At 41.3% G+C, this 21,603-nt stretch overlaps 1 protein-coding gene across 8 annotated transcripts in view; it reads left to right on the plus strand.

Annotated features, from left to right (window-relative positions):
- Positions 1-21,603, plus strand: part of hmcn1 (hemicentin 1) — a 146,904-nt gene that overhangs the window by 69,025 nt on the left and 56,276 nt on the right. For all 8 annotated transcript variants that reach the window (XR_008572707.1, XM_054789955.1, XM_054789958.1 and 5 more), the window contains 17 exons: positions 1,012-1,082; positions 3,568-3,726; positions 3,838-3,960; positions 5,431-5,602; positions 5,800-5,906; positions 8,730-8,850; positions 8,974-9,237; positions 9,316-9,460; positions 9,882-10,003; positions 12,879-13,148; positions 17,944-18,085; positions 18,164-18,291; positions 18,371-18,484; positions 18,564-18,722; positions 19,472-19,663; positions 19,752-19,847; positions 21,445-21,572. Coding sequence is in view for 7 of the 8 variants with exons in the window: in XM_054789955.1 (XP_054645930.1) it covers positions 1,012-1,082; positions 3,568-3,726; positions 3,838-3,960; positions 5,431-5,602; positions 5,800-5,906; positions 8,730-8,850; positions 8,974-9,237; positions 9,316-9,460; positions 9,882-10,003; positions 12,879-13,148; positions 17,944-18,085; positions 18,164-18,291; positions 18,371-18,484; positions 18,564-18,722; positions 19,472-19,663; positions 19,752-19,847; positions 21,445-21,572 (2,513 nt within the window). In the remaining variant the exon portion in view is untranslated. The remainder of the gene's footprint in view (positions 1-1,011; positions 1,083-3,567; positions 3,727-3,837; positions 3,961-5,430; positions 5,603-5,799; positions 5,907-8,729; positions 8,851-8,973; positions 9,238-9,315; positions 9,461-9,881; positions 10,004-12,878; positions 13,149-17,943; positions 18,086-18,163; positions 18,292-18,370; positions 18,485-18,563; positions 18,723-19,471; positions 19,664-19,751; positions 19,848-21,444; positions 21,573-21,603) is intronic.

Genomic DNA, 21,603 nt, shown 5'->3' on the forward strand with positions numbered 1-21,603 from the left:
AAAAATTGAAATCAAGCTAAAAGATAACACACGTCTGAACATCTATTTGCCCAACACTCGTTTGAATTGCAATTCACCATGTTATTATGAGCAAGGAGGGGATGCGTTCAAAGTCACCGCATAATTTAAGTTGGATTCACATGTTTTGAGTGTATTTGGAACCAATTAACTGCGATAAAGGAGGGATTACTGTAACTATAAAAATAATTATTTAGTAAGTGGCAGAACATTCTCGAACAGTAGTTCTCGATCACCTCTCAATGACAAATGACAATTTTTTTTCATTTTATCTTTAAAGGGACTGTTTGCAACGCACCTGAGCAGCTGCAGCACTTGAGACGCTGTTTCTCTCTTTACGGCACACTTTTCTCCAGCAGATATCAGCTGTGTGTCGGATGGACCCACTCAATGTTCCTCCCCTCCCGCTCAAAGTTGACAAAGTCGCCCATAAACATGGCAAGCGCCTCGTCGCAGCGTAGCAAGCAAATAGCGTAGTCCAGAACAGCACGCACATAGGGTCATTACATTATTCATTTATTTATTTTGCTTAGGGAAACCCCACGACCCACCGAAAACAGCTCTGTGGCACAATTTTGGGTCACGACCCACCAGTTGAGAATCTCTGTTCTGGAGGAAGCTAGTTTTAATACGTAACATGACGCTTGAGGATGTTCAAAATACAATTAAAATAGATAAATAACAGCCCCTGCGATTGGCTGGCGACCAGTCCAGGGTGTACCCCGCCTCTCGCCCAAAAGTCAGCTGGGATAGGCTCCGGTGTTTATCCTTAGATACCAAGGTGCGTGCGGGGGACGGATGGAGGATGCAGTTCACACACCGGTGGTAAAATCTGTTTTTGAGCCTGGTGGTTCTTGTTGATGCAAATATTTAACAGATAATTGAACATGTGACATTTTCATCTGAAAGCATTTGCCTAAACTAAAAAGACTAAGAGAATGCAATGGGGTTGTTTTTCATTTTTTCTGATCATTTTTTTTTTGTTGTTCGCAGAAATCGGCCCAGTAACGATCACAACAGACCCGAAGAAATTCCAGTATGAGCTGAGGGAGCTGTATGTTCAGGTGGGTTCAGCAGGCATCGGTTTTATAGAGGTTTGGACTGGCTGCAAGCTGAGGTCATGCTGTCAGATCATTCAAGCTGAAACATTTATTAGATATGGGCGATGAAGCCTAGTCAGTCTACCACTGACGATGAAGCATGTCTCAGAAATTTTGTTTTTCTTTGCCTTTACAAGAGAAAGTTTCTTTTTGGAGTGGCTTTGCGTCTTTACTGCAGCCAGATGATTTACCGCTCAACACTAACAGATTGCATATGAAAGAATTCTTCTTTTTCTGCCATTATTTAACATTGTGCACATTGCAAAAGCACGCATAAGGAAAAACACAGATTGACTTGACAGATAAGCAAAGTTACCAAGTTCAAATTAGTATTGTGTTCCCCCCAAAACAAACTGCAAACTGTGCACTGCTCCCGACTAATGGTGACAAAGACAGAGACAAGAATCCCTCAGAGGACTTTAAAGAAAGCTCTTGGCTATCGTCTCTGCATCCTTGGCATGACTTTGTGCTAATCTGGTGTGTGAGTGTGTTGTGTGGAGAATGGAGACGCTCCAGTTTCCTATCAGTTGCTGCCTCACTACCGTCGCTGTTTGTCCTCCTTTCTCCCTTCTACTTGTCGATACTGTATTTCCAAATTTGTATTTTTTAAATACATTTCTGTCATGTATATCCTTGCAGTACTTTTAACATATTTTTTCACCTGAGAAACAAAAGTTTACATAGCAAGTTATTCGGATTAATCTCGGGGACCAAAGGACAATGGAGGGTTTATATTTTTGGCCATTTGAAATATGTTCGAGTCTGAGGACTATTTCATCCCTGTTTGCCCTGACTGGCCTAAAAAACACGGGTCACTCCATTCCAGATGTGTCTGCATCCAGCCAGCTATTGGAACTACTCAGCCAGACAGTCACGTGTCTGCTGGAATGCTGTAGAGAACGTCTTTCTTTGACCCCAGCAAGCATGCCAAACACAGATATCAACGAAAGAATAGCGGCCAAGAAGGGCAATCACACTGTCACACATGCTTTTCTAATCTACTTACTTTGTTTCCCCTCTCTGTATCACTCTGTTACGCGAAGACTGACTGCACGCCCAACTGGCTGTCTATGAATAAAAAACATTTAATTTGCTGAAATTAGCAGTATAGATCACTGGCTTTGTTATGGTACTTTTATTTTATGGAGAGATGAATTTGGACCTTTGTTATGGAATGGTTCACACACTGTAGCTGACTGAAGCATTTATAACTTGCAAGGCATGCTGGGTAACTTCCTGTTGGGGAAGTGTACACATGGGCTTCCCAGCATGCCTTGGGGTTATAAATCAATTTAAAATAGTATTGTTTTGCATGTACAACCGTCCTTTACCACATCTAAATTAAGTGTTTAGAGTGTTTATATAATGAAAATCCCTAATAACAACACGGACTACTTTTGCAGGCATTACCCATGCAAAGCTGAAAATCAACTCTGAATCCCTGACGTCACTTCCTGTCCGCCTCTCTTTCAGGTCCCCTAGGGAACACATTTATAGTAACACACACAATCATGAGACTTATTTGTGTCTTAAATGGCTTAATTAGTCTTATTTATTTGTACTATATTGGGTATTACCAGTGTAAAGGTGACTACAGGGGTGTTATTTCATGTCTAGAAGACTCTAATAATGTTGAAAACCGTATTTAGAAGGTTCTAAACATGTCTTCTGTGCTCTATGAAAATATTCCAGTTATAAATAAGGACTCCTACTAGGAAATTCACTTATCACGGGCGGGTCTGGAACCAATTAATTTGATAAATGAGGGATTACTGCATATTAGTAATCATTAGTTTTTTGATAGCCCATGTGGTACGGTTACATTGTATGTTTCACATGTGATACTTGTGATATTATTTTAGTCGCACTGTGAGTGAGGTAGGCATTTGGGTTGATAAGCTCCTGTTGGTTATTGATGTGTGAGTAACAGCCTAAATGTCAAGCAGATTCACTGCATGTGAAGAACACATCCTCAAGTCAGATGAATACTTTCTGTGCAACTGAAGCGTTACCAATGTAGGGAAATGAGATGGGTTTTCTACCAATAAACAGCCCAATTATGGAGATAATGGGCACAAAATCATATTTTGAAAAAAAAAAACAACATGTGAATTTGCGGGGTCGTAAATGTTGATTTACGAATATGTGGGGTATAGCTTAGATTTTAGCACATATTACTTAAGGTTAGCAAATTGGCCTAACATAGAAAATGCCTGGTAAGTGCAGTGTGGTAATCCAAAGCCTACGAACTACGATGTTTAAGAGTGATGATTGCTTAGTTGAGGGTCATACTCTTCCATATACCTTTGATATTTACAATTTGATGTACACACGTCATTATTTTTGGTTTATCATACAATGCCTCTGTAGTGCTGTCAGTATAAAACTGGACTATTGGATTTATACATGTTTTAAAGAGAAATTGCTCATGATATCCTTTTATTGTCAGGGAGGAGGGGACTGTCCGGAGATGAGCATTGGCGCCATAAAAATTGCTTTGGAGATCTCGCAGCCTGGATCCTTCATTTACGTCTTTACAGATGCCCGGTCCAAAGATTACAAGCTCACCTATGAAGTCCTTCAGCTCATTCAGCAGAAACAGTCCCAGGTATGGCAGTTATTTTATGCAGTGGAGATTCTATGATAATTCAGACTCGTAGACATTTGTGTATTGTGTGTGTGTGTGTGTGTGTGTGTGTGTGTGTGTGTGTGTGCCCAGGTTGTGTTTGTGTTGACGGGGGACTGCGATGACAGGACTCATATTGGCTACAAGGTATACGAGGAAATTGCCTCCACCAGCTCTGGGCAGGTCTTCCATCTAGACAAGAAACAGGTCAATGAGGTAAGAGCGTTACTAAACAGGGCTGCATTTCTGTACTGTACTCTGAGACATGTGAAGTATTTGGCTTCACAAAGACACGCTTTGGCCGTGGGCATAAAACCAATCAATGATGGCCAAACCACATAATCAAAATACTGGGTACTAGCAGTTTTGCTCACACTGTATATTTCCTGCACCTGTTTTGTCGTTTTGTACAGTTAATACGTAAAATATTCTGTTCCCAATTTAAGAAGTTTTCCAAGGAAGTCAAGATCAACATACAGGTAGATGTTGCTTTGGAATTAGGGATGCTTCGATCGATCGGCCACCGATCAGTATCAGATGATTAAAGTGAAAAAGCATGTGATCTGCAAGTGCCGATAAATTCCTTTCAACGGCGTTCACATAAGCCGATCACCTCCGGCTCAGACTATTGCAGCCGACAGCTTGTAGCGGTCGTCCCTTTTCCTTCACACTGCGCAGGCATGCCAAACCCAAAACAAACATGTCTGCCGTGTGGAACTTACCTGCCGTTTGTGAGAGTGATATAAATTGTGCACCCAGCAAAACATGCCACGAATAATATCTTGTCGGGGCAGCATGTTAAAAAGCTTTAATTTAATACAGCATTTGAAGAACAAACACTTGACAGAGTATGGTGAGTTTTTGAGTCAAAGGGAAGCTAATGTAGCAGCTAATGTAGCCAAAATACTGAACAGTCGCCCGTATGTGCTTGACAGTCAGAAGTCTAAAGCAAATAACCCGTAAATTGAATTCATCGGACTAGATGAATACAGTAGTTTCCATGTTCTCCCTGTGTGTGTGTTGGTTTTCCTCCCACATTCCAAAAACATGCATGTTAGGTTAATTGGCGACTCTAAATTGTCCAATGATTGTTTGTCTATATGTGCCCTGCGATTGGCTGGCGATCAGTCCAGGGTGTACCTCGTCTCTCGCCCAAAGTCAGCTGGTATAGGCTCCAGCATACCCGCGACACTAGTATAAGCGGCATAGAAAATGGATGGATTGTCAGTCAGGGGACCTTGGAATTGTCCTAACCCTCCCCCTTATACGGCACCCGGCCAATTGATTTGATTTAATTTGATTGATATTTGAGCATTGATTTCACTTTAGTATACATCACATATCATAATTTACAATTCCACATGTTGAGAAGGAGTAGGAGGAAACAGAGCTTACCAGTACCACTCATCATAAATACATTGAAACATTTACAGCTCATCTATGTGATCGGTCGGCCGATTTCACTCATGGGTGATCGATATCGGGCTCGGCAGCATAAAACCCTGATCGGAGCATCCCTACCTGGAATGGATTTTATTGATTAATCCTGGAAGTTAAGGATGTGTAAACATATTCATGTTTTCATCTCAGTTAATCATAAGCGATAAACATTAAGTTGTTGTACCATCTTAGGCCTTTGTAGAAATGTAGTGTCAATAAGTAGGTTCTGCATTATTTATGCTGTAGGTTTTGAAATGGGTAGAGGAAGCCGTGCAGTCCTCAAAGGTCCACCTGTTGTCAACTGATCACATCACTGGGGTCAGCAACACCTGGTGGATACCCTTTGACCCCAGTCTCAAGGAAGTCACTGTTGCTCTCAGTGGACCAGCACCTGACATCCAGATTATAAACCCCCAGGGTAGGATAACTCTTACCATCTATTCTTTTAAACTGTACTTCAGGGACAGGGTTTGAAATTGTGAATATACTGCTTTTGGTACTATGAGTGATAGGCAACACTGAAATATGCATGAGTAGGTGTTGAAAATGAATTTATGTTCACCTTACTGGACAGAAGAGGTGAATAATCACATCATTTTCCCGTTTTGCCTCCAGGGAACATCATGGGGAAGAGTGATGGTCTGACAGAGCTCTTGCACATTCCCAACTCTGCCAAAGTAGTCAACATCAAGGACCCGCAGCCCGGGATGTGGTCTATCAAGGTTTAAACAATCTATTCTTTACCGAGAACTGTGTATGAAATTACATACTTCTCCCAACAATAACCCAACAGTTCAGCAGCATAATCTTGGAATGAGGTCACAAATCACACCCCGGGGGGCAGTTGTGCCTTTGATGAAGGTTTTTATGTTGAATTATTGCGGTAATATATCAGAGTGTTCCGATACAGCGATATGCAATCAATTTAACATGCATGTTCACTGGTGATAACATACCATACACACACATACCTTTTGTATGAGCGCTCATCTTGTGGAAACACTCTCGTGTAAAGAAATGAATGGCACTCTCTCACAAGTAATGCCAAATAGGACACACATTTCTTTGCCTACGGTGTCCGTGCCAGATGTTTACTGTATCTCCCTCCAATGCATTGAACTCATTGAATTATCTGGCTCAGTTAAACCTATGGAACTAGTCCTTTTCCCTCCGAAGTCCAAATACATTCTGCTTTCCCATTTAGGCTTATCTTGGGTGATTTTTTTTTAACACAGTCCATCAACACCTACATATTTTGCTAGCCCGAAGACTAAAAATGTCTCTCCCTCATATAAAGTTTCCCAGGACAGCCCAAGAAATGTGGATAAGTACTTCAGGGAGATTTCACTGTTCTGCCACGCTGGGTTTCAATAATGCTAATGGCCTGTCACACGGCAGCCTGAAACCTTGACCACAGATTGTTTTCGAGAAGGAATTTGATGATTTTTAATCTGCCTTTTATCAGTTATTTTACAGTGGAGCGGAGGAAGAAGGGGATGTTTCACCTCAACGTTGCTTACACATCTGTCTTACACATGCAAAATGCCTGTCTGCAGCATTTCATACTGTAACTTCTTCTGCCAAAACATTTAGTCTGCAGTTTCAACATAAGGTTTACACCTGAGTTGTATAGTTCAGCGTAAAAGTGGTCAGTCTGCCCAGATTACGTGTGAAATGGGAAGGGAATGTCTTTGGTAGGGGTGTGATGTTTAAAGGACCTCTTTATTAATCCTAGCAAATTGAATCTGTGGGCTAATTCAGTCAATATGGAGGTTTGAAGGCCACGCGTTATCATGCAGTTTCATTGTTTTACCCTTTTACATTTAAGTCTGCACTTTGTCCTTGTGGTATTTCATTGTTTTTGCAGCTTTGCCAAGCAGATGATATCTTCCCGCTCTATGTTCCCACCTTTGAGGGTTTTTTTTTTAATCTAAGATGTGGAGTTTCCACCTCTCCCTAACCTATACTTTCATTGCAATTACTCAGTGTCGGTATAAAGGCCAGGCTTCAAAGGAGAAGAACATATGAGCCATTAGCCGCCTTTGATTATAGTGCTCATGTTTGTCTAATTAAAGTATGAACGTCAGACTGATTGGGTCATTTTGGAATTGTGGATGTTTTATTAGCAAGGCGTAAGATATTTAAACGGCAGACAGCTAGACTCAATCATATTGGCTTGTCTATACTTGTAGGCGCACAAAGGCTGTTATACAACAGAGGTGCTGCCTGTGATTAAAGACATAAGCCAACGACTCTTCAAAAAACGGTTGGCAGAAAAAGTTTAGAGTGAAATACAGATTTCCATTTTAAAACTGAATTTGTCGTACCAGTTAAGGGCAGCCCCCAACATAATACACCCGTGCAGTGGAACCCCGGTTAGCGTCCTCTCTGATTAGCGTGCTTTTTGGTTTATATTGAAAATTTACACCAAAATTTGCGTACATTTTTGGGTTAGCGTATTGTATTTTCATCACAAAACACATCCTTAGCTTGCTCACAAAATGGCAACTGGAATCGTAAGGCTGTTGACTCTCAAAAATGTTAACACAAAACAGGTAATGAAATGGATAAATGTATATTAATGTTACTTTTACCTTCACTGAAAATGTGACTGTTCCCAAAGACACGATGTGGCAGCGAGATCAACACCTTCCTGTTTTGAGTTATTTCTTGAATTCAATAACGGTGTTTTCTCACCGTCTTTATCAAAATGCTGGTACTTGCAACTTTTTTCAGCTCCATTTTTCGGTTATTTGAGGTGAGAAACACAATTGAATTCAAGAAATAACTTTTGGCAAAACAGAAAGGTGGTGTTGAAGGGGAAGGTGTTGATCTCTCTGCCACATTGTGTCTTTGGGAACAGTCACGTCAAGAATCAAGTCTTCAATGAAGGTAAAAGTAACCTTAAATGTTCATTTATCCCTTTCCGTCATCTTTTATATGTATTTATTTGCATTTTGAATATGTTTTCTGCATGTAAATCTATAATTGTAAAAGTATAAAAATGTTTTATGTTAACATTTTTGGCTTTCTGGAATGGATTAATTGGCTTTACTTGTTGAAGTAATTGATTCCGTTAGCGTCCATTTCAGTGAGACTCTGAGCCTTGCCACAAATAAACTCTCCTTTACCCTTCCTACTCGAGCTGCACCACAGACTCGACAAAACGATTCACTCGCTCAGCCTGCGAGTTTCACTGACTCGCACTTGGGTGTCTCATAAAAACTTGAGTCAGTAAAAGGAATCCAGTTTCCCATCACTAAAACATGCTAGCATGCTCATATTTGATGACAATTAGTGGATAGCAAAGCGGCTAAGCCCAACATGTAGCTAGGAAGGGGCTAAAACCAATTAAAAGCATATTAACATTCACTGAAAGTACATTAAAACCAGAGGAAGACAATAGATTTATCAAAAGTAGTTGGCAAGGAGGTTAAAACCATAGGTGTCCTGTTAACATTATTCAACAATGGCTGGCAAGTGGGAGGCTAAAACCTTTGGGTTTCATGTTGAACTTTTCACCATACCTTCGCTTTTAATTGCAGATTTCTAGCGATGGAAGACACTCAGTCCGTATCTCAGGTCTCAGTACCATTGACTTTCGTGCTGGGTTTTCTCGAAAGCCCACCCTGGATTTCAAGAAGACGATTAGTCGTCCAGTTAAAGGTTAGTGAAGTCGCTAGTACTGTATGATATAGCAAGGATAAGCGCAGCTTCCTTTGTTTTTCATCCACTGTTTTTAATTTTGTGTCATTGTATCACCAGAATTAAAATATGGGTCCTTCGCAGGTATTCCCACCCACATCCTGCTGAACACCACTGGACTTTCTCCTCCTGCTCATGCTGACAGGCTAGACCTCATGACAATCACGGGGAAAATTATTAAAACGCTGCCAATCCGCTACTACCCTGAACGCCAACCATACGGCCTCTGGAACATCACTGATTTTATTCCACCAAATGAAGCTTTCTTCCTGCGGCTGACAGGATACGACCAAAATGGTTTTGTCTTCCAGAGGGTCTCTAGTGTGTCTTTCTCAAGTATTATACCAGGTCACTAGTGCAGGCTGTACGTATAGTTTGTTGATATGCGCAATTACTGTTAACTTTGCTTTCCGTATTTCCTGTCAGATGCCCCTAAGGTGCTGATGCCAGCCACAACTCATGGTTATTATCTCCAGAAAGGGGCTGTTCGATGTCAAGTGGAGAGCTTGATTCCCTTCACGCTGCGCTTCAGCAGTGATGGAAGACGACTTGGGGTGGATCAGTTGTTCAGGTTAGCAATGTCACGTAAGGAGCCCGCTATAAGATACCGTTTGTTACTGGCAACCAATTTAAACAGTGTAGTTTTGGCCATTTGCTATTATTTATTTATGTTGGTGGTGCTCAAACTCACACAAGCGGAACGGTCGTGGACCACACTGCTGTTGTTTTTGTTTATGACACACTTCTGACAATGTGGGCATTTACTGTATTGCTACTGCGACCTGGAGAGTTGCCATGCTTATAGTACTTATGTCCAATTCTAAACTCAAAACATACAGTAAGTGCACATATTTCATTTCAAAGACAAAAACATCACCAACTACTGGACACATTGCACATTGCGCAATTTTTGCAAGTCTGTGTGAACCTTTACTGTACACTGTACATTGGTGAGTACATTAAAGTTGTGTGCTTTTTTATTTTGATTACAGGGAGTCTGAAAGTGCATCATGGGAGATAGAAGAGGTGACTTTAAAGGATGAAGGCTATTACGAGTGTATTGCTGTCAGCACTGCCGGCACAGGACGAGCTCGCACCTTTCTGGATGTATCAGGTAGGCATATATTTTAATAATCAACCGCTCTGTCATCTTTTAACAGTCCACATTTTGCTGGATATTTTGTTGGTGATAAAGGAGGAACCTTGGTTAGCGTCACTAGTTCCAGAAGGTCTGACTCTAACCGAAACGTACTCTAACCAAATCAATTGTTCCCATAAGAAGTCATGTAAATCCAATTAATCCGTTTCAGAAAGCCAAAAATGTTAACACAAAACACATTTTTACAGTTTTACAATTATAGTTTTACATGCGCAAAACAATTTCAAAATGCATATAAATACACATAAATGATGAATGAAAGGGATAAATGAACAATTAAGAAGAAGAAACACCACTGAATTCAAGAAATAACTTGTGGCAAAACAAGGTGGTGTCTGTGTTGATCTGGCCGCCACTTCGTGTCTTTGTCTCATGTCTTCAATGAAGGTAAAAGTAACCTTAAATGTTCATTTATTCAACTATAATAATAATGAGAAGGGCAACTGAGCTGACTTTCACTTGCTGTTTCCATGTGTTAGCAAGCTGCTAACAAGGATGTTTTATGATAAAAATACATGAAGAACACTGTCGCACTCGCGGTGTATTTATAACACGACAAGACGTGCGCTATATTGCACGTTAACCAGGAAATGTACACAAACTAAGTCTAAATTTTGGTGTCACTTTTCTTTGTACGCTAACTGAGGTTCCACTATATATTTATTGCCACATTTAAACTGGAGCACAGACAAACAACAAGTCATGCAGTTAGACACACACAAATGGACAGCTCACAATCTGCTGAGGGGTGTGCAAATATTGCTGCATCCCTTTAGTTCAAGCTGGGGGGAGGTTGGTTTCTTGCTCAAGGGCACCTTGGCAGTAGTGAGGAAGCAGACAATACAGTACATCTGTCCAACAACTTGGGACTTGATCCTCCTATTGCTGCCCCTTTTTGTTGAAAATTCCATGCCTTGCAGGGTTCCAGTCTCCATGCTTTGGTTCTCTTATATGTCAATAATGGATTTTAACAGGTGTCTGATGGGAGAACATAATGAATTGTAGTTACGGGTCGGTTACCGTACTGCAGTAAAAATAGGGTCCTTCTAGGTTCAGCAGGTTTTTTCACAAAAAATACCTTCCCCGTTGGAGATAATGTCATTTGACTGTTTTTGCAACTGAAAAAAGACCTTTTATCCATTCTGCAGATAGTGTAAATCCCTCTATCCATTCCACAACAACTGTTAGGGCCTAAAGTCTGCCAATGAGAAGACACCTTTCTGTTTCAGATGCTTTAAGTTAATAGCTATTAAGTAACTAGCATCTCCCCTTCGCCAAGCGTACTTGAGTAGACCCCTGCTTTGCTGTGCAAACTGCATAAACGCCTACCTTTTGACCTAAAGTGAAACCACTACTTCTCTTTAGAAATATAGTAAAACAAATAAGCCTTAAAACCACGTAGGTGCTAGTCTTCCCATTGAATCTAACAAAACATCCAGTATTTCTCCCTATCCGTAAATAATTTGTAGAGCATTTTAGTCTCTATATTTTCATGAAATTTCCCCAAAATCACCTCAAAGGAGGCCAAGGAAAACTGAAAAAAACAACTGTCAAACATGAGTAAAAAATCAGACGAAGGGTTGGTTTCTGTGTTCACATTGCTTACTCAACTAATCCCACTGTCACCTCTGTTAGTAAAAAAAAAAAATGCTGAAATTCATAAATCTTAGCCACAGCACTTTCCATTGATCCTGGGCCAGTGAACAAACAGGATGTGAAGCACCCAAAATCACATACACAAACACACAATACTCATCCAGCTGCCAAATAGATATCCCCCTAATCCAGAAGAGCTGTGCTCAAATCCCCAGCATCCACATGCTGTCAGAGCCAAAGCTTCCACTCACTCTCTCTGCTCCGCTCGTCTCTTTTCCACGGTTAAACGTTGCTTGGAAAAAATAATTAATAGCACTCTTTGTCCCATGTGATGGTATTATGTAAAAAGGTCAATGAAGATGCCATGTCAAGAACAAGCCTTATTATGAAAAATATCATGATTGTGTTAGTCAGTAACTTATGTATGCCAGAATGTTTTTACAACCCAAACCTTGAAAGGCTGTGTTCACACTTTATAGGTGTGGGTTGCGTTTAAAGACACCACGTAATTCAAGTTGGAATTCACACGTTTTGAGTGTACAGTCGATGTATTTTCTGGGATTTCCGAGCATATTTAAATGCAGCAAATTGCACAGCATTTCCACGTTAGTGAGTAATAAGAATATCCATTTATTGGCTTTCTGTTTATTTAGACCACACAAACACTGCATAATAAAGATGTGGTGATGTGCGGACTGTCCCGGAACACACCTCGCGGCCGTTGAATGACAGTGAGGAAGTGTCATTCCGATGACGAGCATACTAGAGATGTGTTTGTGATTTGGGGATGCATATTTGGTGCTGGAATTGCACTGCTGTTGATGTTTTCAGGTCAGGATAAGGTTATAAAAGAGCGTCAGACTCTGTGACTGTGTGGGGATGCTACTTTGCCTCCATCTGCCATCATAACGCAGAGGTGTGACTTGACATGATGCGCATGCGTTAATTACGCAAAAAAAGTTTTACGGAATTAAATAAATTATTTACCATCGTTAACACTCTATTTTTGATAGCCCTATTGAATACTAGGCTGATTGAAGAGACCCATGGGCCATATTGGTGCTGGAATCCTCTACACCACTGGTCAAAAATTACTTTTTTTCAGCATTTTGAGCCTCTTATCTTTAGCTTGTAAAGGTTTGACATAGTTCTACATGACTGTATAAATCTACCCTCCAGGTATCTCCATGTAAACCAAAACGGTTCCTTAATATGACATCTCTTCATTCTGCAGAGCCGCCTCCTGCCATCACAATTGAAGGAAATGTCACAGCTTCTCCCGGCTCTCAAGCTGTCTTCACCTGCCACGTTGTCAGCACAGTCAGCTTCAACCTCACATGGCTGAGAGAGGGCCTCGATGCCCGTCTGGACCCTCGGGTGCACGTCCAGACCAACCTCTCGCTCCAGGTGTCTGCTGTCACGCCAGATCATGCCGGCTGGTACGAGTGTATTGCTGTGAATGAAGGAGGGATGACAGCAGAGCGAATCTACCTCACTGTGCAAGGTGAGGAGTGAATGTTTCCAAAGATGTATATTGTTTGCTGTGTAAAAATGGAGTGCTGTTGCGCATATCTTTTGTTGTTTGTGTGTCTTTTGTCTAATACTCCACAGTGCTGGCTTTTTTCCCAGCCTTTGTTTGCATGGATTGTCTCTTTGGGTTTTTACCAGTGTCAGAAATGCCCCAAACATTTCCAGTGTATATGAAGGTGAATGGGAATTTTGAGGTCACTGACCTGACCTTACTTTGGAACACTGTGGAACTCCAAATGTTTTCTAGTTGCTTATTGATCGCATCATCTGAGCGAGTTAATGATTACAGATTTCACCACAAACTGTATTTATGCTAAAATGTATTATACAAGTAAAACACTCCTGATCAAAATCTTAAGACCAGTTGAAAAATTGCTCGAATTTTCATTTTGCATATTTGGATCTTAATCAGGTTTTAAGTAGAGCTACAATATGAAAAAGCAAGAAGGGGGAGTGAGACAAAAAACATTTTGATAAAGTAATTTATTAAAAACAACAATTAAACTGAAATAGGCTGTTTATCAGCTGATCAAAAGTTTAAGACCACAGGCTATAAAGCCAAAATCTGTCAGGCATTAACACTGTCATGCCCTCCTGATGGCTAAAGCTAAGAAGCTTTCTCTTTTTGAACGTCTCGCAGCGTGCCATTGCTGCTGAGGTTGGGTGCAGCAAATCAGTCATTGAAAATTTTTTGAAAGATCCTGAGCATTATGGGACAAAAAAGTCAAGTGGTAGACCCAAAAAAATCACACCTGCGCTGAGCCGGAGGATCCAATTAGCTGTCCATCAAGACACAGGGCGGCCTTCCACCCACATTAAAGCCCTTACTGGTGCCGACTGCAGCGCAGTAACCATCAGACGGCATCTGCGGGAAAAGGGTTTAAAAAACAAGAAAGGAATTCAAAGACCTGGTCTCCTTCAACGCCACAAAACTGCCTGCTTAGACTTTGTCCCATCAAACATGGGACATTGAAAGGTGGAAAAAAGTTGTATTCACTGATGAGAAAAAATGTAACCTTGGCAGTCCAGATGGCTTCCAACGTTACTGGCGGTATGACAAGGAGATCCCACCTGAGATGTTTTCTACCCGGCACAGTGGAGGGGGGGTCCATCATGGTCTGGGGTGCTTTTTCATTCAGTGGAACATTGAAGCTTCAGGTGGTGCGGCATTCTTTTTCAATTTGTCGTAAGATTTTGATCAGGAGTGTAAAGGCGGACATCAGGTTATGTACAAGTTCCGTTCTTTGACTGTGATGTAAGTCAAATTTTGATGTAAATTGAATCTATACCTAAATAGAACATAAATTAACTCCTTAGTTACTCACACTGAACACAGAACACATGACGGACATAAAATACAGTAATAAAACAGTAAATACTGTACAAAAGTGAAATGAAACAGTAATAACAAGTGAACAACTTACTGTGTGGTGTATTGGGAGGAGGAGGAAGAAGAAGAGGCAGGAGAAGGTGCTGAGGTCAAGGATACAGGATACAGTCCATTCTCGCAACATCTCGGGTGCCGCTGCAGGCCACTGCATGCGTCTTTGAGGCGTGCAGCACGTATTTGTTTGCTGCACTTGCTGAAACAAATGAGTCCAATGTTTATGGAACAAAATTAAGCCATTAATTAATTTATGGGAGTGGGTACATAACCCCGTAACGGCGAAAGTCGGAAAGACGTAACCCGAGGACCACCTGTAATTAAGATTTAGGTGGAAGTAAGCAGTCTTGTCCAATTCCTGACTGATTTATGATTTAATAACACTGTTGGCACAGAGAATGGATGTTTGCTTGTGCGACAACTCTTTTATATATTTATAATACATGCCCATATCCTGCGTACGCCCGCTCTACTTCTTTATGTGGCTCACTATAATTCACCCTAAGCTTTATTGGACATCCTAAAAAGCCTTATGCCTTCTTTGGCAGCTCCAAAGTAGGGTTTTACCGTAAATTTCCGGTTTGTTTTGTTCTACAGTTACAGTTGTGGCAATGATAAGAGAAAGTCTCAGAGAAGTGCTTTACACCACCAGGAAATGGCCATGTCATAGCTATGAATTTGCCATTAGGAAATCTGGTCAGAATCCGTATGGGGACTCCAGAGGCCAGGAAAATGACAGAGAAATAATAATCTATTCAGACTAACATCCGCTTCTGTAGTTATTTAATTATACAACCACCAGTCTCATGAGAAGTTGATTCCAATTCACTACATTCCTCCTTCTAGAGTTCGTGCCATTTTTGATGCTTATCCTTCATGACATTTTTGCTCTTTTTATATCAAGTCTTTTCTTTTGTTATTCTTTTTTCAGACAACATTTAGGTTCTTTTTGTGCGTGTGCCTCACCTTACTCGCTCCCCCTCTCAAACAGCTGTCAGCAAGCCCTGGGGGGTTTGTAATTACCCCCTGGTCTTTACTATCCTAGTCATTAGCCTCGCTTTGAAGAGAGTCAGGTCTGATGACCAACAGCACTTTGCTGAATACAGTGGAAGCGATAGTAGGTTCACATTGAAGCTGACAAAACTTGCATCTGTGATGCAGTGTGTGCCATTTTCTTTTGGTGCATACATAACAGCATGTCTCTGTGAAGCAAGACAACCTTGTACTTTCACCACTGCAGCAAGATTATAATTTACCATCAAATCGCAACTCTTCATTCACATTTATTTAAATTGTTCAGCAATTTGGGGACCAATCAGTTGAAGTGAGACTGGGATATGAAACAGATGTTTGACTTCCTGTCCGGGTTGTTTTGTCTGCATAAAAAGATTAGGTAGGTTCAGGATTTTTTATGTCTCATTTTCATGTTATCAAACATTATTTTTGCTGTGTCTGTGTTCCATTGTCCAAGTCATGGTAATCTGCCAAGGTTGATCTAGGCAACTGGGCTCTTCTTGTTTGCTGAAGACGTTTTACCTTTAATATAATGCACATCAGGAAGGCTCTTTTTAACAGTGGATATCCCAACTGGGCCGAATCCGCCAGGAGAAAAGGGCCACTACACCCGAGCCTGGGAATAGAAACTGGAGGAGGAATGTGGTGGTTCCTTATCTTGCTGCTTTGTCAGAGAAACTCATCAGGATTTTCTCCAAACCCACTAACCCCCTCAGGCAAAAGCTGGTTCACCCCAAGGACAAAATCCTGAGAAGCAAACTCAACAATGCGCTGGTTTGAAAGAGGTGTGAAGGAGGCAATTTATGTCAAACTGGAAAGGACCTCTTTAAACAGAGGAGGAGGTCTGCCTACAACAATGTTGTGATGTCCCCCTCCCAAGGATTGTCTCATTCTCAATATTGGCTCCTAATGAGCTGTTACGGTCTTTCACCAGCCACGCCGGGCAACAATGACAACGACGACCTTACCACCCCCAGGCGACACACCCACATAAGTAGAAAACTCCTCACTTAAAATTAGAACTGAAAAAGCCTTTGGGATTAAAGGTGAAACGTCTTCAACAAACAAGGAGAGTCCAGTTGCCTTGATTCAACCTCTGCGTATTATTTTTGCTAATTTGAGACCACTGATACTGTACTGTATATGTATCTGTTCTGAGGAATGTGCCAGGCTGGTGCCAAAATACCATTATTCATATTAGGATCAAACCATTTGTGTGCAGCCAGTCCAGGGCATAGTACACCTTTTTCAAGTCTTATGGAACTGTTTACACGACAATGATGTGCAACATTTAATAACCATCCCCATTCACATGGAGCTGCAAAAAACACTAACATTCTAACAGCTTGTCTTCCCATTCTTATCCAAAAACATAATTTTAATACTCTACCTGGTGTCTATTTTGGTGGATAATTTTGAGTTACGTGAGTAATGTGTCCATGACCCACCATTAACCATCAGCGGCACACAACACACAAAAACAGCACTGGAGACAAATATGTGTGTCGTCTGTATCTCAATTGAGCCAGGCTGCAGCCGTGGATAGCAGTGAAAAGAAACCTGTGTAGAAAATGGACCACTTATTAGTAGCGACCAAAAATTGTCAGTTTATAAGAAATTGTCGGTGTTTTTTTTAATTTATTTATTTTTTACTAAAATTGAAACACAAAATATACAATGGCTCAGCAGCAATTTAGGCTGCACACAAAAACAGGCTAGGGAAGGCGTGTATGAATGATGTAAGAGGATAATGAGGAAAATTATGGGAAGAATTTGGGAAACAGACAGAAAAAAGACAGGGAGTGGATGTGGATTACTGCAGAGGGGAAGCCCAAAAGGGAAGCATGTGATGAAGGGTGTTTTAAAAACACAACACTGCTGAGTCAGGTCCAAAGAATGTGTCTTTCCTCTCAGTGTCTTTGCCCCCCTGAGGGCAGGGTGACCTTGCAAGTTGAAGCAAATGAGAGCCTAGCTGGGCTGTAAACATTAAGAAAATGTCTTAATGCTGTGCTATGTAAAAAGCAAAAAACTGTTCTGATCTTTGAGGCACACAAGAATTTGGATTTGAATTTGGATGTTCCACATCTCCATTTAGAGCAGTTTCCCACACTACACGTGACTGATTCTGGCAGTTAGAATGTAGTGAGTGCATCCTTAAACGGATGAACACCACACCATGAATCAATTGCCTCATCTTAACAGATTTCAAAGGTTGACCAGGTCTGTATGCAGTATTATTTTACCAAAAAGAAACCGAGGGGGTGAAATATAAGCTGTGGAACATTATTAGTTGGAGCAACGCTTTGCGCTGAGTAACAGAGCTACACCAATATGTACTCTACATTATATATATTTTAATATTTTTCACTAGAGGTGCCAAGAGTTTCAGTGGAACCTCGGAACCAGACGTTTACAATAGGAGAAGAAGTGAAGATAAGATGCTCAGCCAGTGGCTACCCTCCACCCAGATTGGTCTGGACACACAATGGCATGTTTATCATGGCGTCAAGCAGGTGGATTCACTTTTCACTTTTGACATCTGACTGGATCTTTCTTGTGTTCAAAGTTCACAAAGATTATCTATTATTTAGACACAGAATGACATCTGATGGCACGTTAACAATAAGAAACATGGAGAAGATGGATGGAGGCGTTTACGGCTGCTTGGCCAGCAATCTAGCTGGAACTGATTCAATGGCTGCCATCATCACCTACATCGGTAACTGAATATGTACAGTAAAAGATACAAATAAACATAAAATGCATATTTATGACTGAATATTGTACTTTTTCTGTAGAATCTCCTGTAGTAACAGTAGCTGCTGATGAGATTCTTAATGGCATTGGAGAAACCACCGTGATGGCCTGTTCTGCATCTGGAATCCCACATCCTGAGATCTGGTGGTACAAAGGTAACAAAAAAGAAATCAGGCAAAGGAGTGGCTTTGTAATAAGTTTGGACCTAAATAATATTTTTATTCGGCTTTCCAGGTGATGTCCAATTGCATTCAACTCAATCAGTGGACGTAGATGCCCTGGCAGGTACATTGACCATCAAAAATACCCTGGATGTTGATGCTGGAGACTACACTTGTGTGGCTTCCAACACTGCTGGCACCTCATCAGGGAAGGTTTTTCTTGATGTTGGAGGTATGTGTAAGAACAAAAAAGACTAGTCTACTTTAGTATTTGTATTTCCAAGACAAAGAACTACAGTAATAACAGTTTAATGTTCGGGTTGTCATACTTACTATGTGATGGAGGGGGGCATTACAGTATACCATAGTACTGAATGAACTCAATGAACAACTTAATATCCCTTTGTGATGACGGAACTGAAAATCCGTTTCACCACCGTTCGCTGATTCCCAAAAAACTATTTCAAAGAATTTGATCGCACATCCAGTTGGTCTCATAAACTAACAACTGTCTAAACAGGCAAGCCCAGAAATACCTGGTGACTTCACCTGAGAGACACCCTAACATCTGATTAAAGTATTAAGGGAATGTTGACCCGAATAGTACTTCAGTGTAAAAAAAAAGCCTTTAATGGAGAATTGTACTCTGGCAGACAAATCCTGGTTTATACTCTATTGGGCAGACGCTAGGCACAGGGAATGTTGTTTGGTTGGCAAGCAATGAGTGGGATGTTTCAGACAGACCATCATTGAAACAGCTGTTATGGCTCACAGAATATACAAGTACTTGTGTGTAATGACTGTGCATAATGATGTCCTGACAGTGAATGAGGCATTTTGCAAGATCAAGGGAACAATGTATCAAAGAAGCACATACTTATTGTGAACTGACACATTAAGTGTCAGTGTATAATCCATGATTGACAGCTTGGCTATGTGTGCAGCATATTACAGCAAATGTCTTTTAATGGCTCACTGCAGCTGCACCAAAGTTCACTCAAGAACCCTTAGACATGGCAGTGGACATCGGCTCCAATGTGACACTGCCATGCCAAGCCCAAGGCTATCCAGAGCCACAGGTCACCTGGAGGAGGCAAGACGGTGTGCCCCTTTTCCACAAGCAACACAGGCGCAGCGCCATCACTCAGAGCAGAGAAGGTCTTCATATCACCAGTGGGTTTATGATTTATATACTGTATGTGAACCGCATCCTGTAGATGTATGATTTGGCTTTCTACCTCACTCGTATATTTCCTTTCAGGCCTGTGGGTGGAGGATGAGGCAGAATATGTCTGTGAGGCTTCCAACCATTTTGGCAAGATCCAGTCCCAAGCCAGCATCACTGTGACAGGCCTGGGTGGGTGCAATTTCTTTCATAAAATGTATCGAAACAAGACAGCAATAGACAGGCAGTGATGGAAAAAGCATGCATTCAAGATTTAGATCTTGATTATTCCTTGCTTCCCAAAACCAGAAAGTACCCAGATACATAGAGATGCAGAACCCTTTTTTGCTAATGTATTGGCTTGTAAATGTATTGATTTGGGAACATGCTACAGACCTCTTACTGATACAAGCGTTGAGAAGCACATGCGCACACCAACATTTGCACAGATTAGGATGGACAGTGCAACACAGAGAAACATGGCACAGCCCTGCACTGGAACCGTCCCCGCAAAACCAACCCTCTTCTCCCCAGGGCAGAAGACATCCAATACACCCATCCCACCCAGGTGGGCCGTCCAGACAAATAGTCTCAGGCTACAACACCGAAACAGTCAGTGATCCCCGTCCACTGCACGGACCAGGCTCCTCAGGCATGGTGAAAACAACCCTCTCCAAAAAGCCAGCTCGAGCCACAAAGTCCTGATAACTTCAGAAATCTTCCCACATGCAAACCAATTCCTGAAACAAACAAAATAATGCTCTTTATTCGTTGCTTTGAGCCTTGACACGTGCAAGTTCATTAGTGCTCGAACACATGTACCTTGTTAACCACTGTTTCCGTTTTACTGTTTTTTTTTGCTGTGAAAACGCTCTAAAACCCCTATATGTAGGCCAAAGGTCACAAAGTACAGGCCCACATTGATGAGATGTATTCCATATTTTACTGCCTCCTGCGATTGGCTGACGACCAGTCCAGGGTGTACCCCGCCTCTTGCCCAAAGTCAGCTGGGATCGGCTCCAGCATACCCCCGCGACCCTAATTAGGATAAGCGGCATAGAAAATGGATGGATTTTACTGCCTCACTGACCCAGTTTACTCCTGACGGCCCAATACAGAAGCAATGAAAGACAGGGCTGTTGATTTGAGGAATCAGTGGCCAAAATGTGTGTGTGTTTGTGATTGAGAATTTCAATTGCCAGGGTAGTCATCACATTTTCCCAACCAACGCCCTTTTGTATATTGCAGCTCCCGCAAATGACATCATTGCTATTTGTGTGAACACAGCCAAACCACAAATCTGATCTCCAAACGGATTGTGTGTTTGCATTCATGTATTTGCAGGGTTTTGTTTTGAAATGCATGTGCTGTGTGTCAATACAGTAAACAGAGGTGCCCAAAGTTCTCTTTTTTTTCTCATGCTATTATGACTTTGGAAAAAAACACTTCCTTTTTTTCTTTAATATTTCAACTGCTTGGACACCCCAGCTTTAGATAGATGCTACTTTAAACAGAATCTTCATACTGTATTTTTCTATTATTGATTTGTATTTGTTGCAACCATTCCTTCCCTATTCTTCCACCTGTAGACCCAGACTCTATGTGGTCTTGTTAGTAGCAAAAGCCTTTGTTATTATGATTAAAATAAAATTTACAATTGAACATGTCCATCATATAAGCAAAAATTTTAGTCCCTGATGAGACAAATGTACTTTTCTCTGAATGTTGTTCCTTTTCTGTACTTGTGTTTGGCCTAAGCCGTTTTTGATGGGTTTCATGGTATCTGCAGTGTCGCCTGTCATTGCAATGAGTCCAGCAGTGATCAATGTGATTGAGGACCGGCAGGTAAGTTTACCCTGTGTGCTGTTGGCTGGAAATCCTCTGCCTGAAAGACAATGGCTGCACAACTACGGTCTTGTAAGCACCCAAAAACTTTAAAATAAATAGA

This window comes from Dunckerocampus dactyliophorus, chromosome 10 (assembly GCF_027744805.1).
Source record: "Dunckerocampus dactyliophorus isolate RoL2022-P2 chromosome 10, RoL_Ddac_1.1, whole genome shotgun sequence".
NCBI lineage: Eukaryota > Metazoa > Chordata > Actinopteri > Syngnathiformes > Syngnathidae > Dunckerocampus > Dunckerocampus dactyliophorus.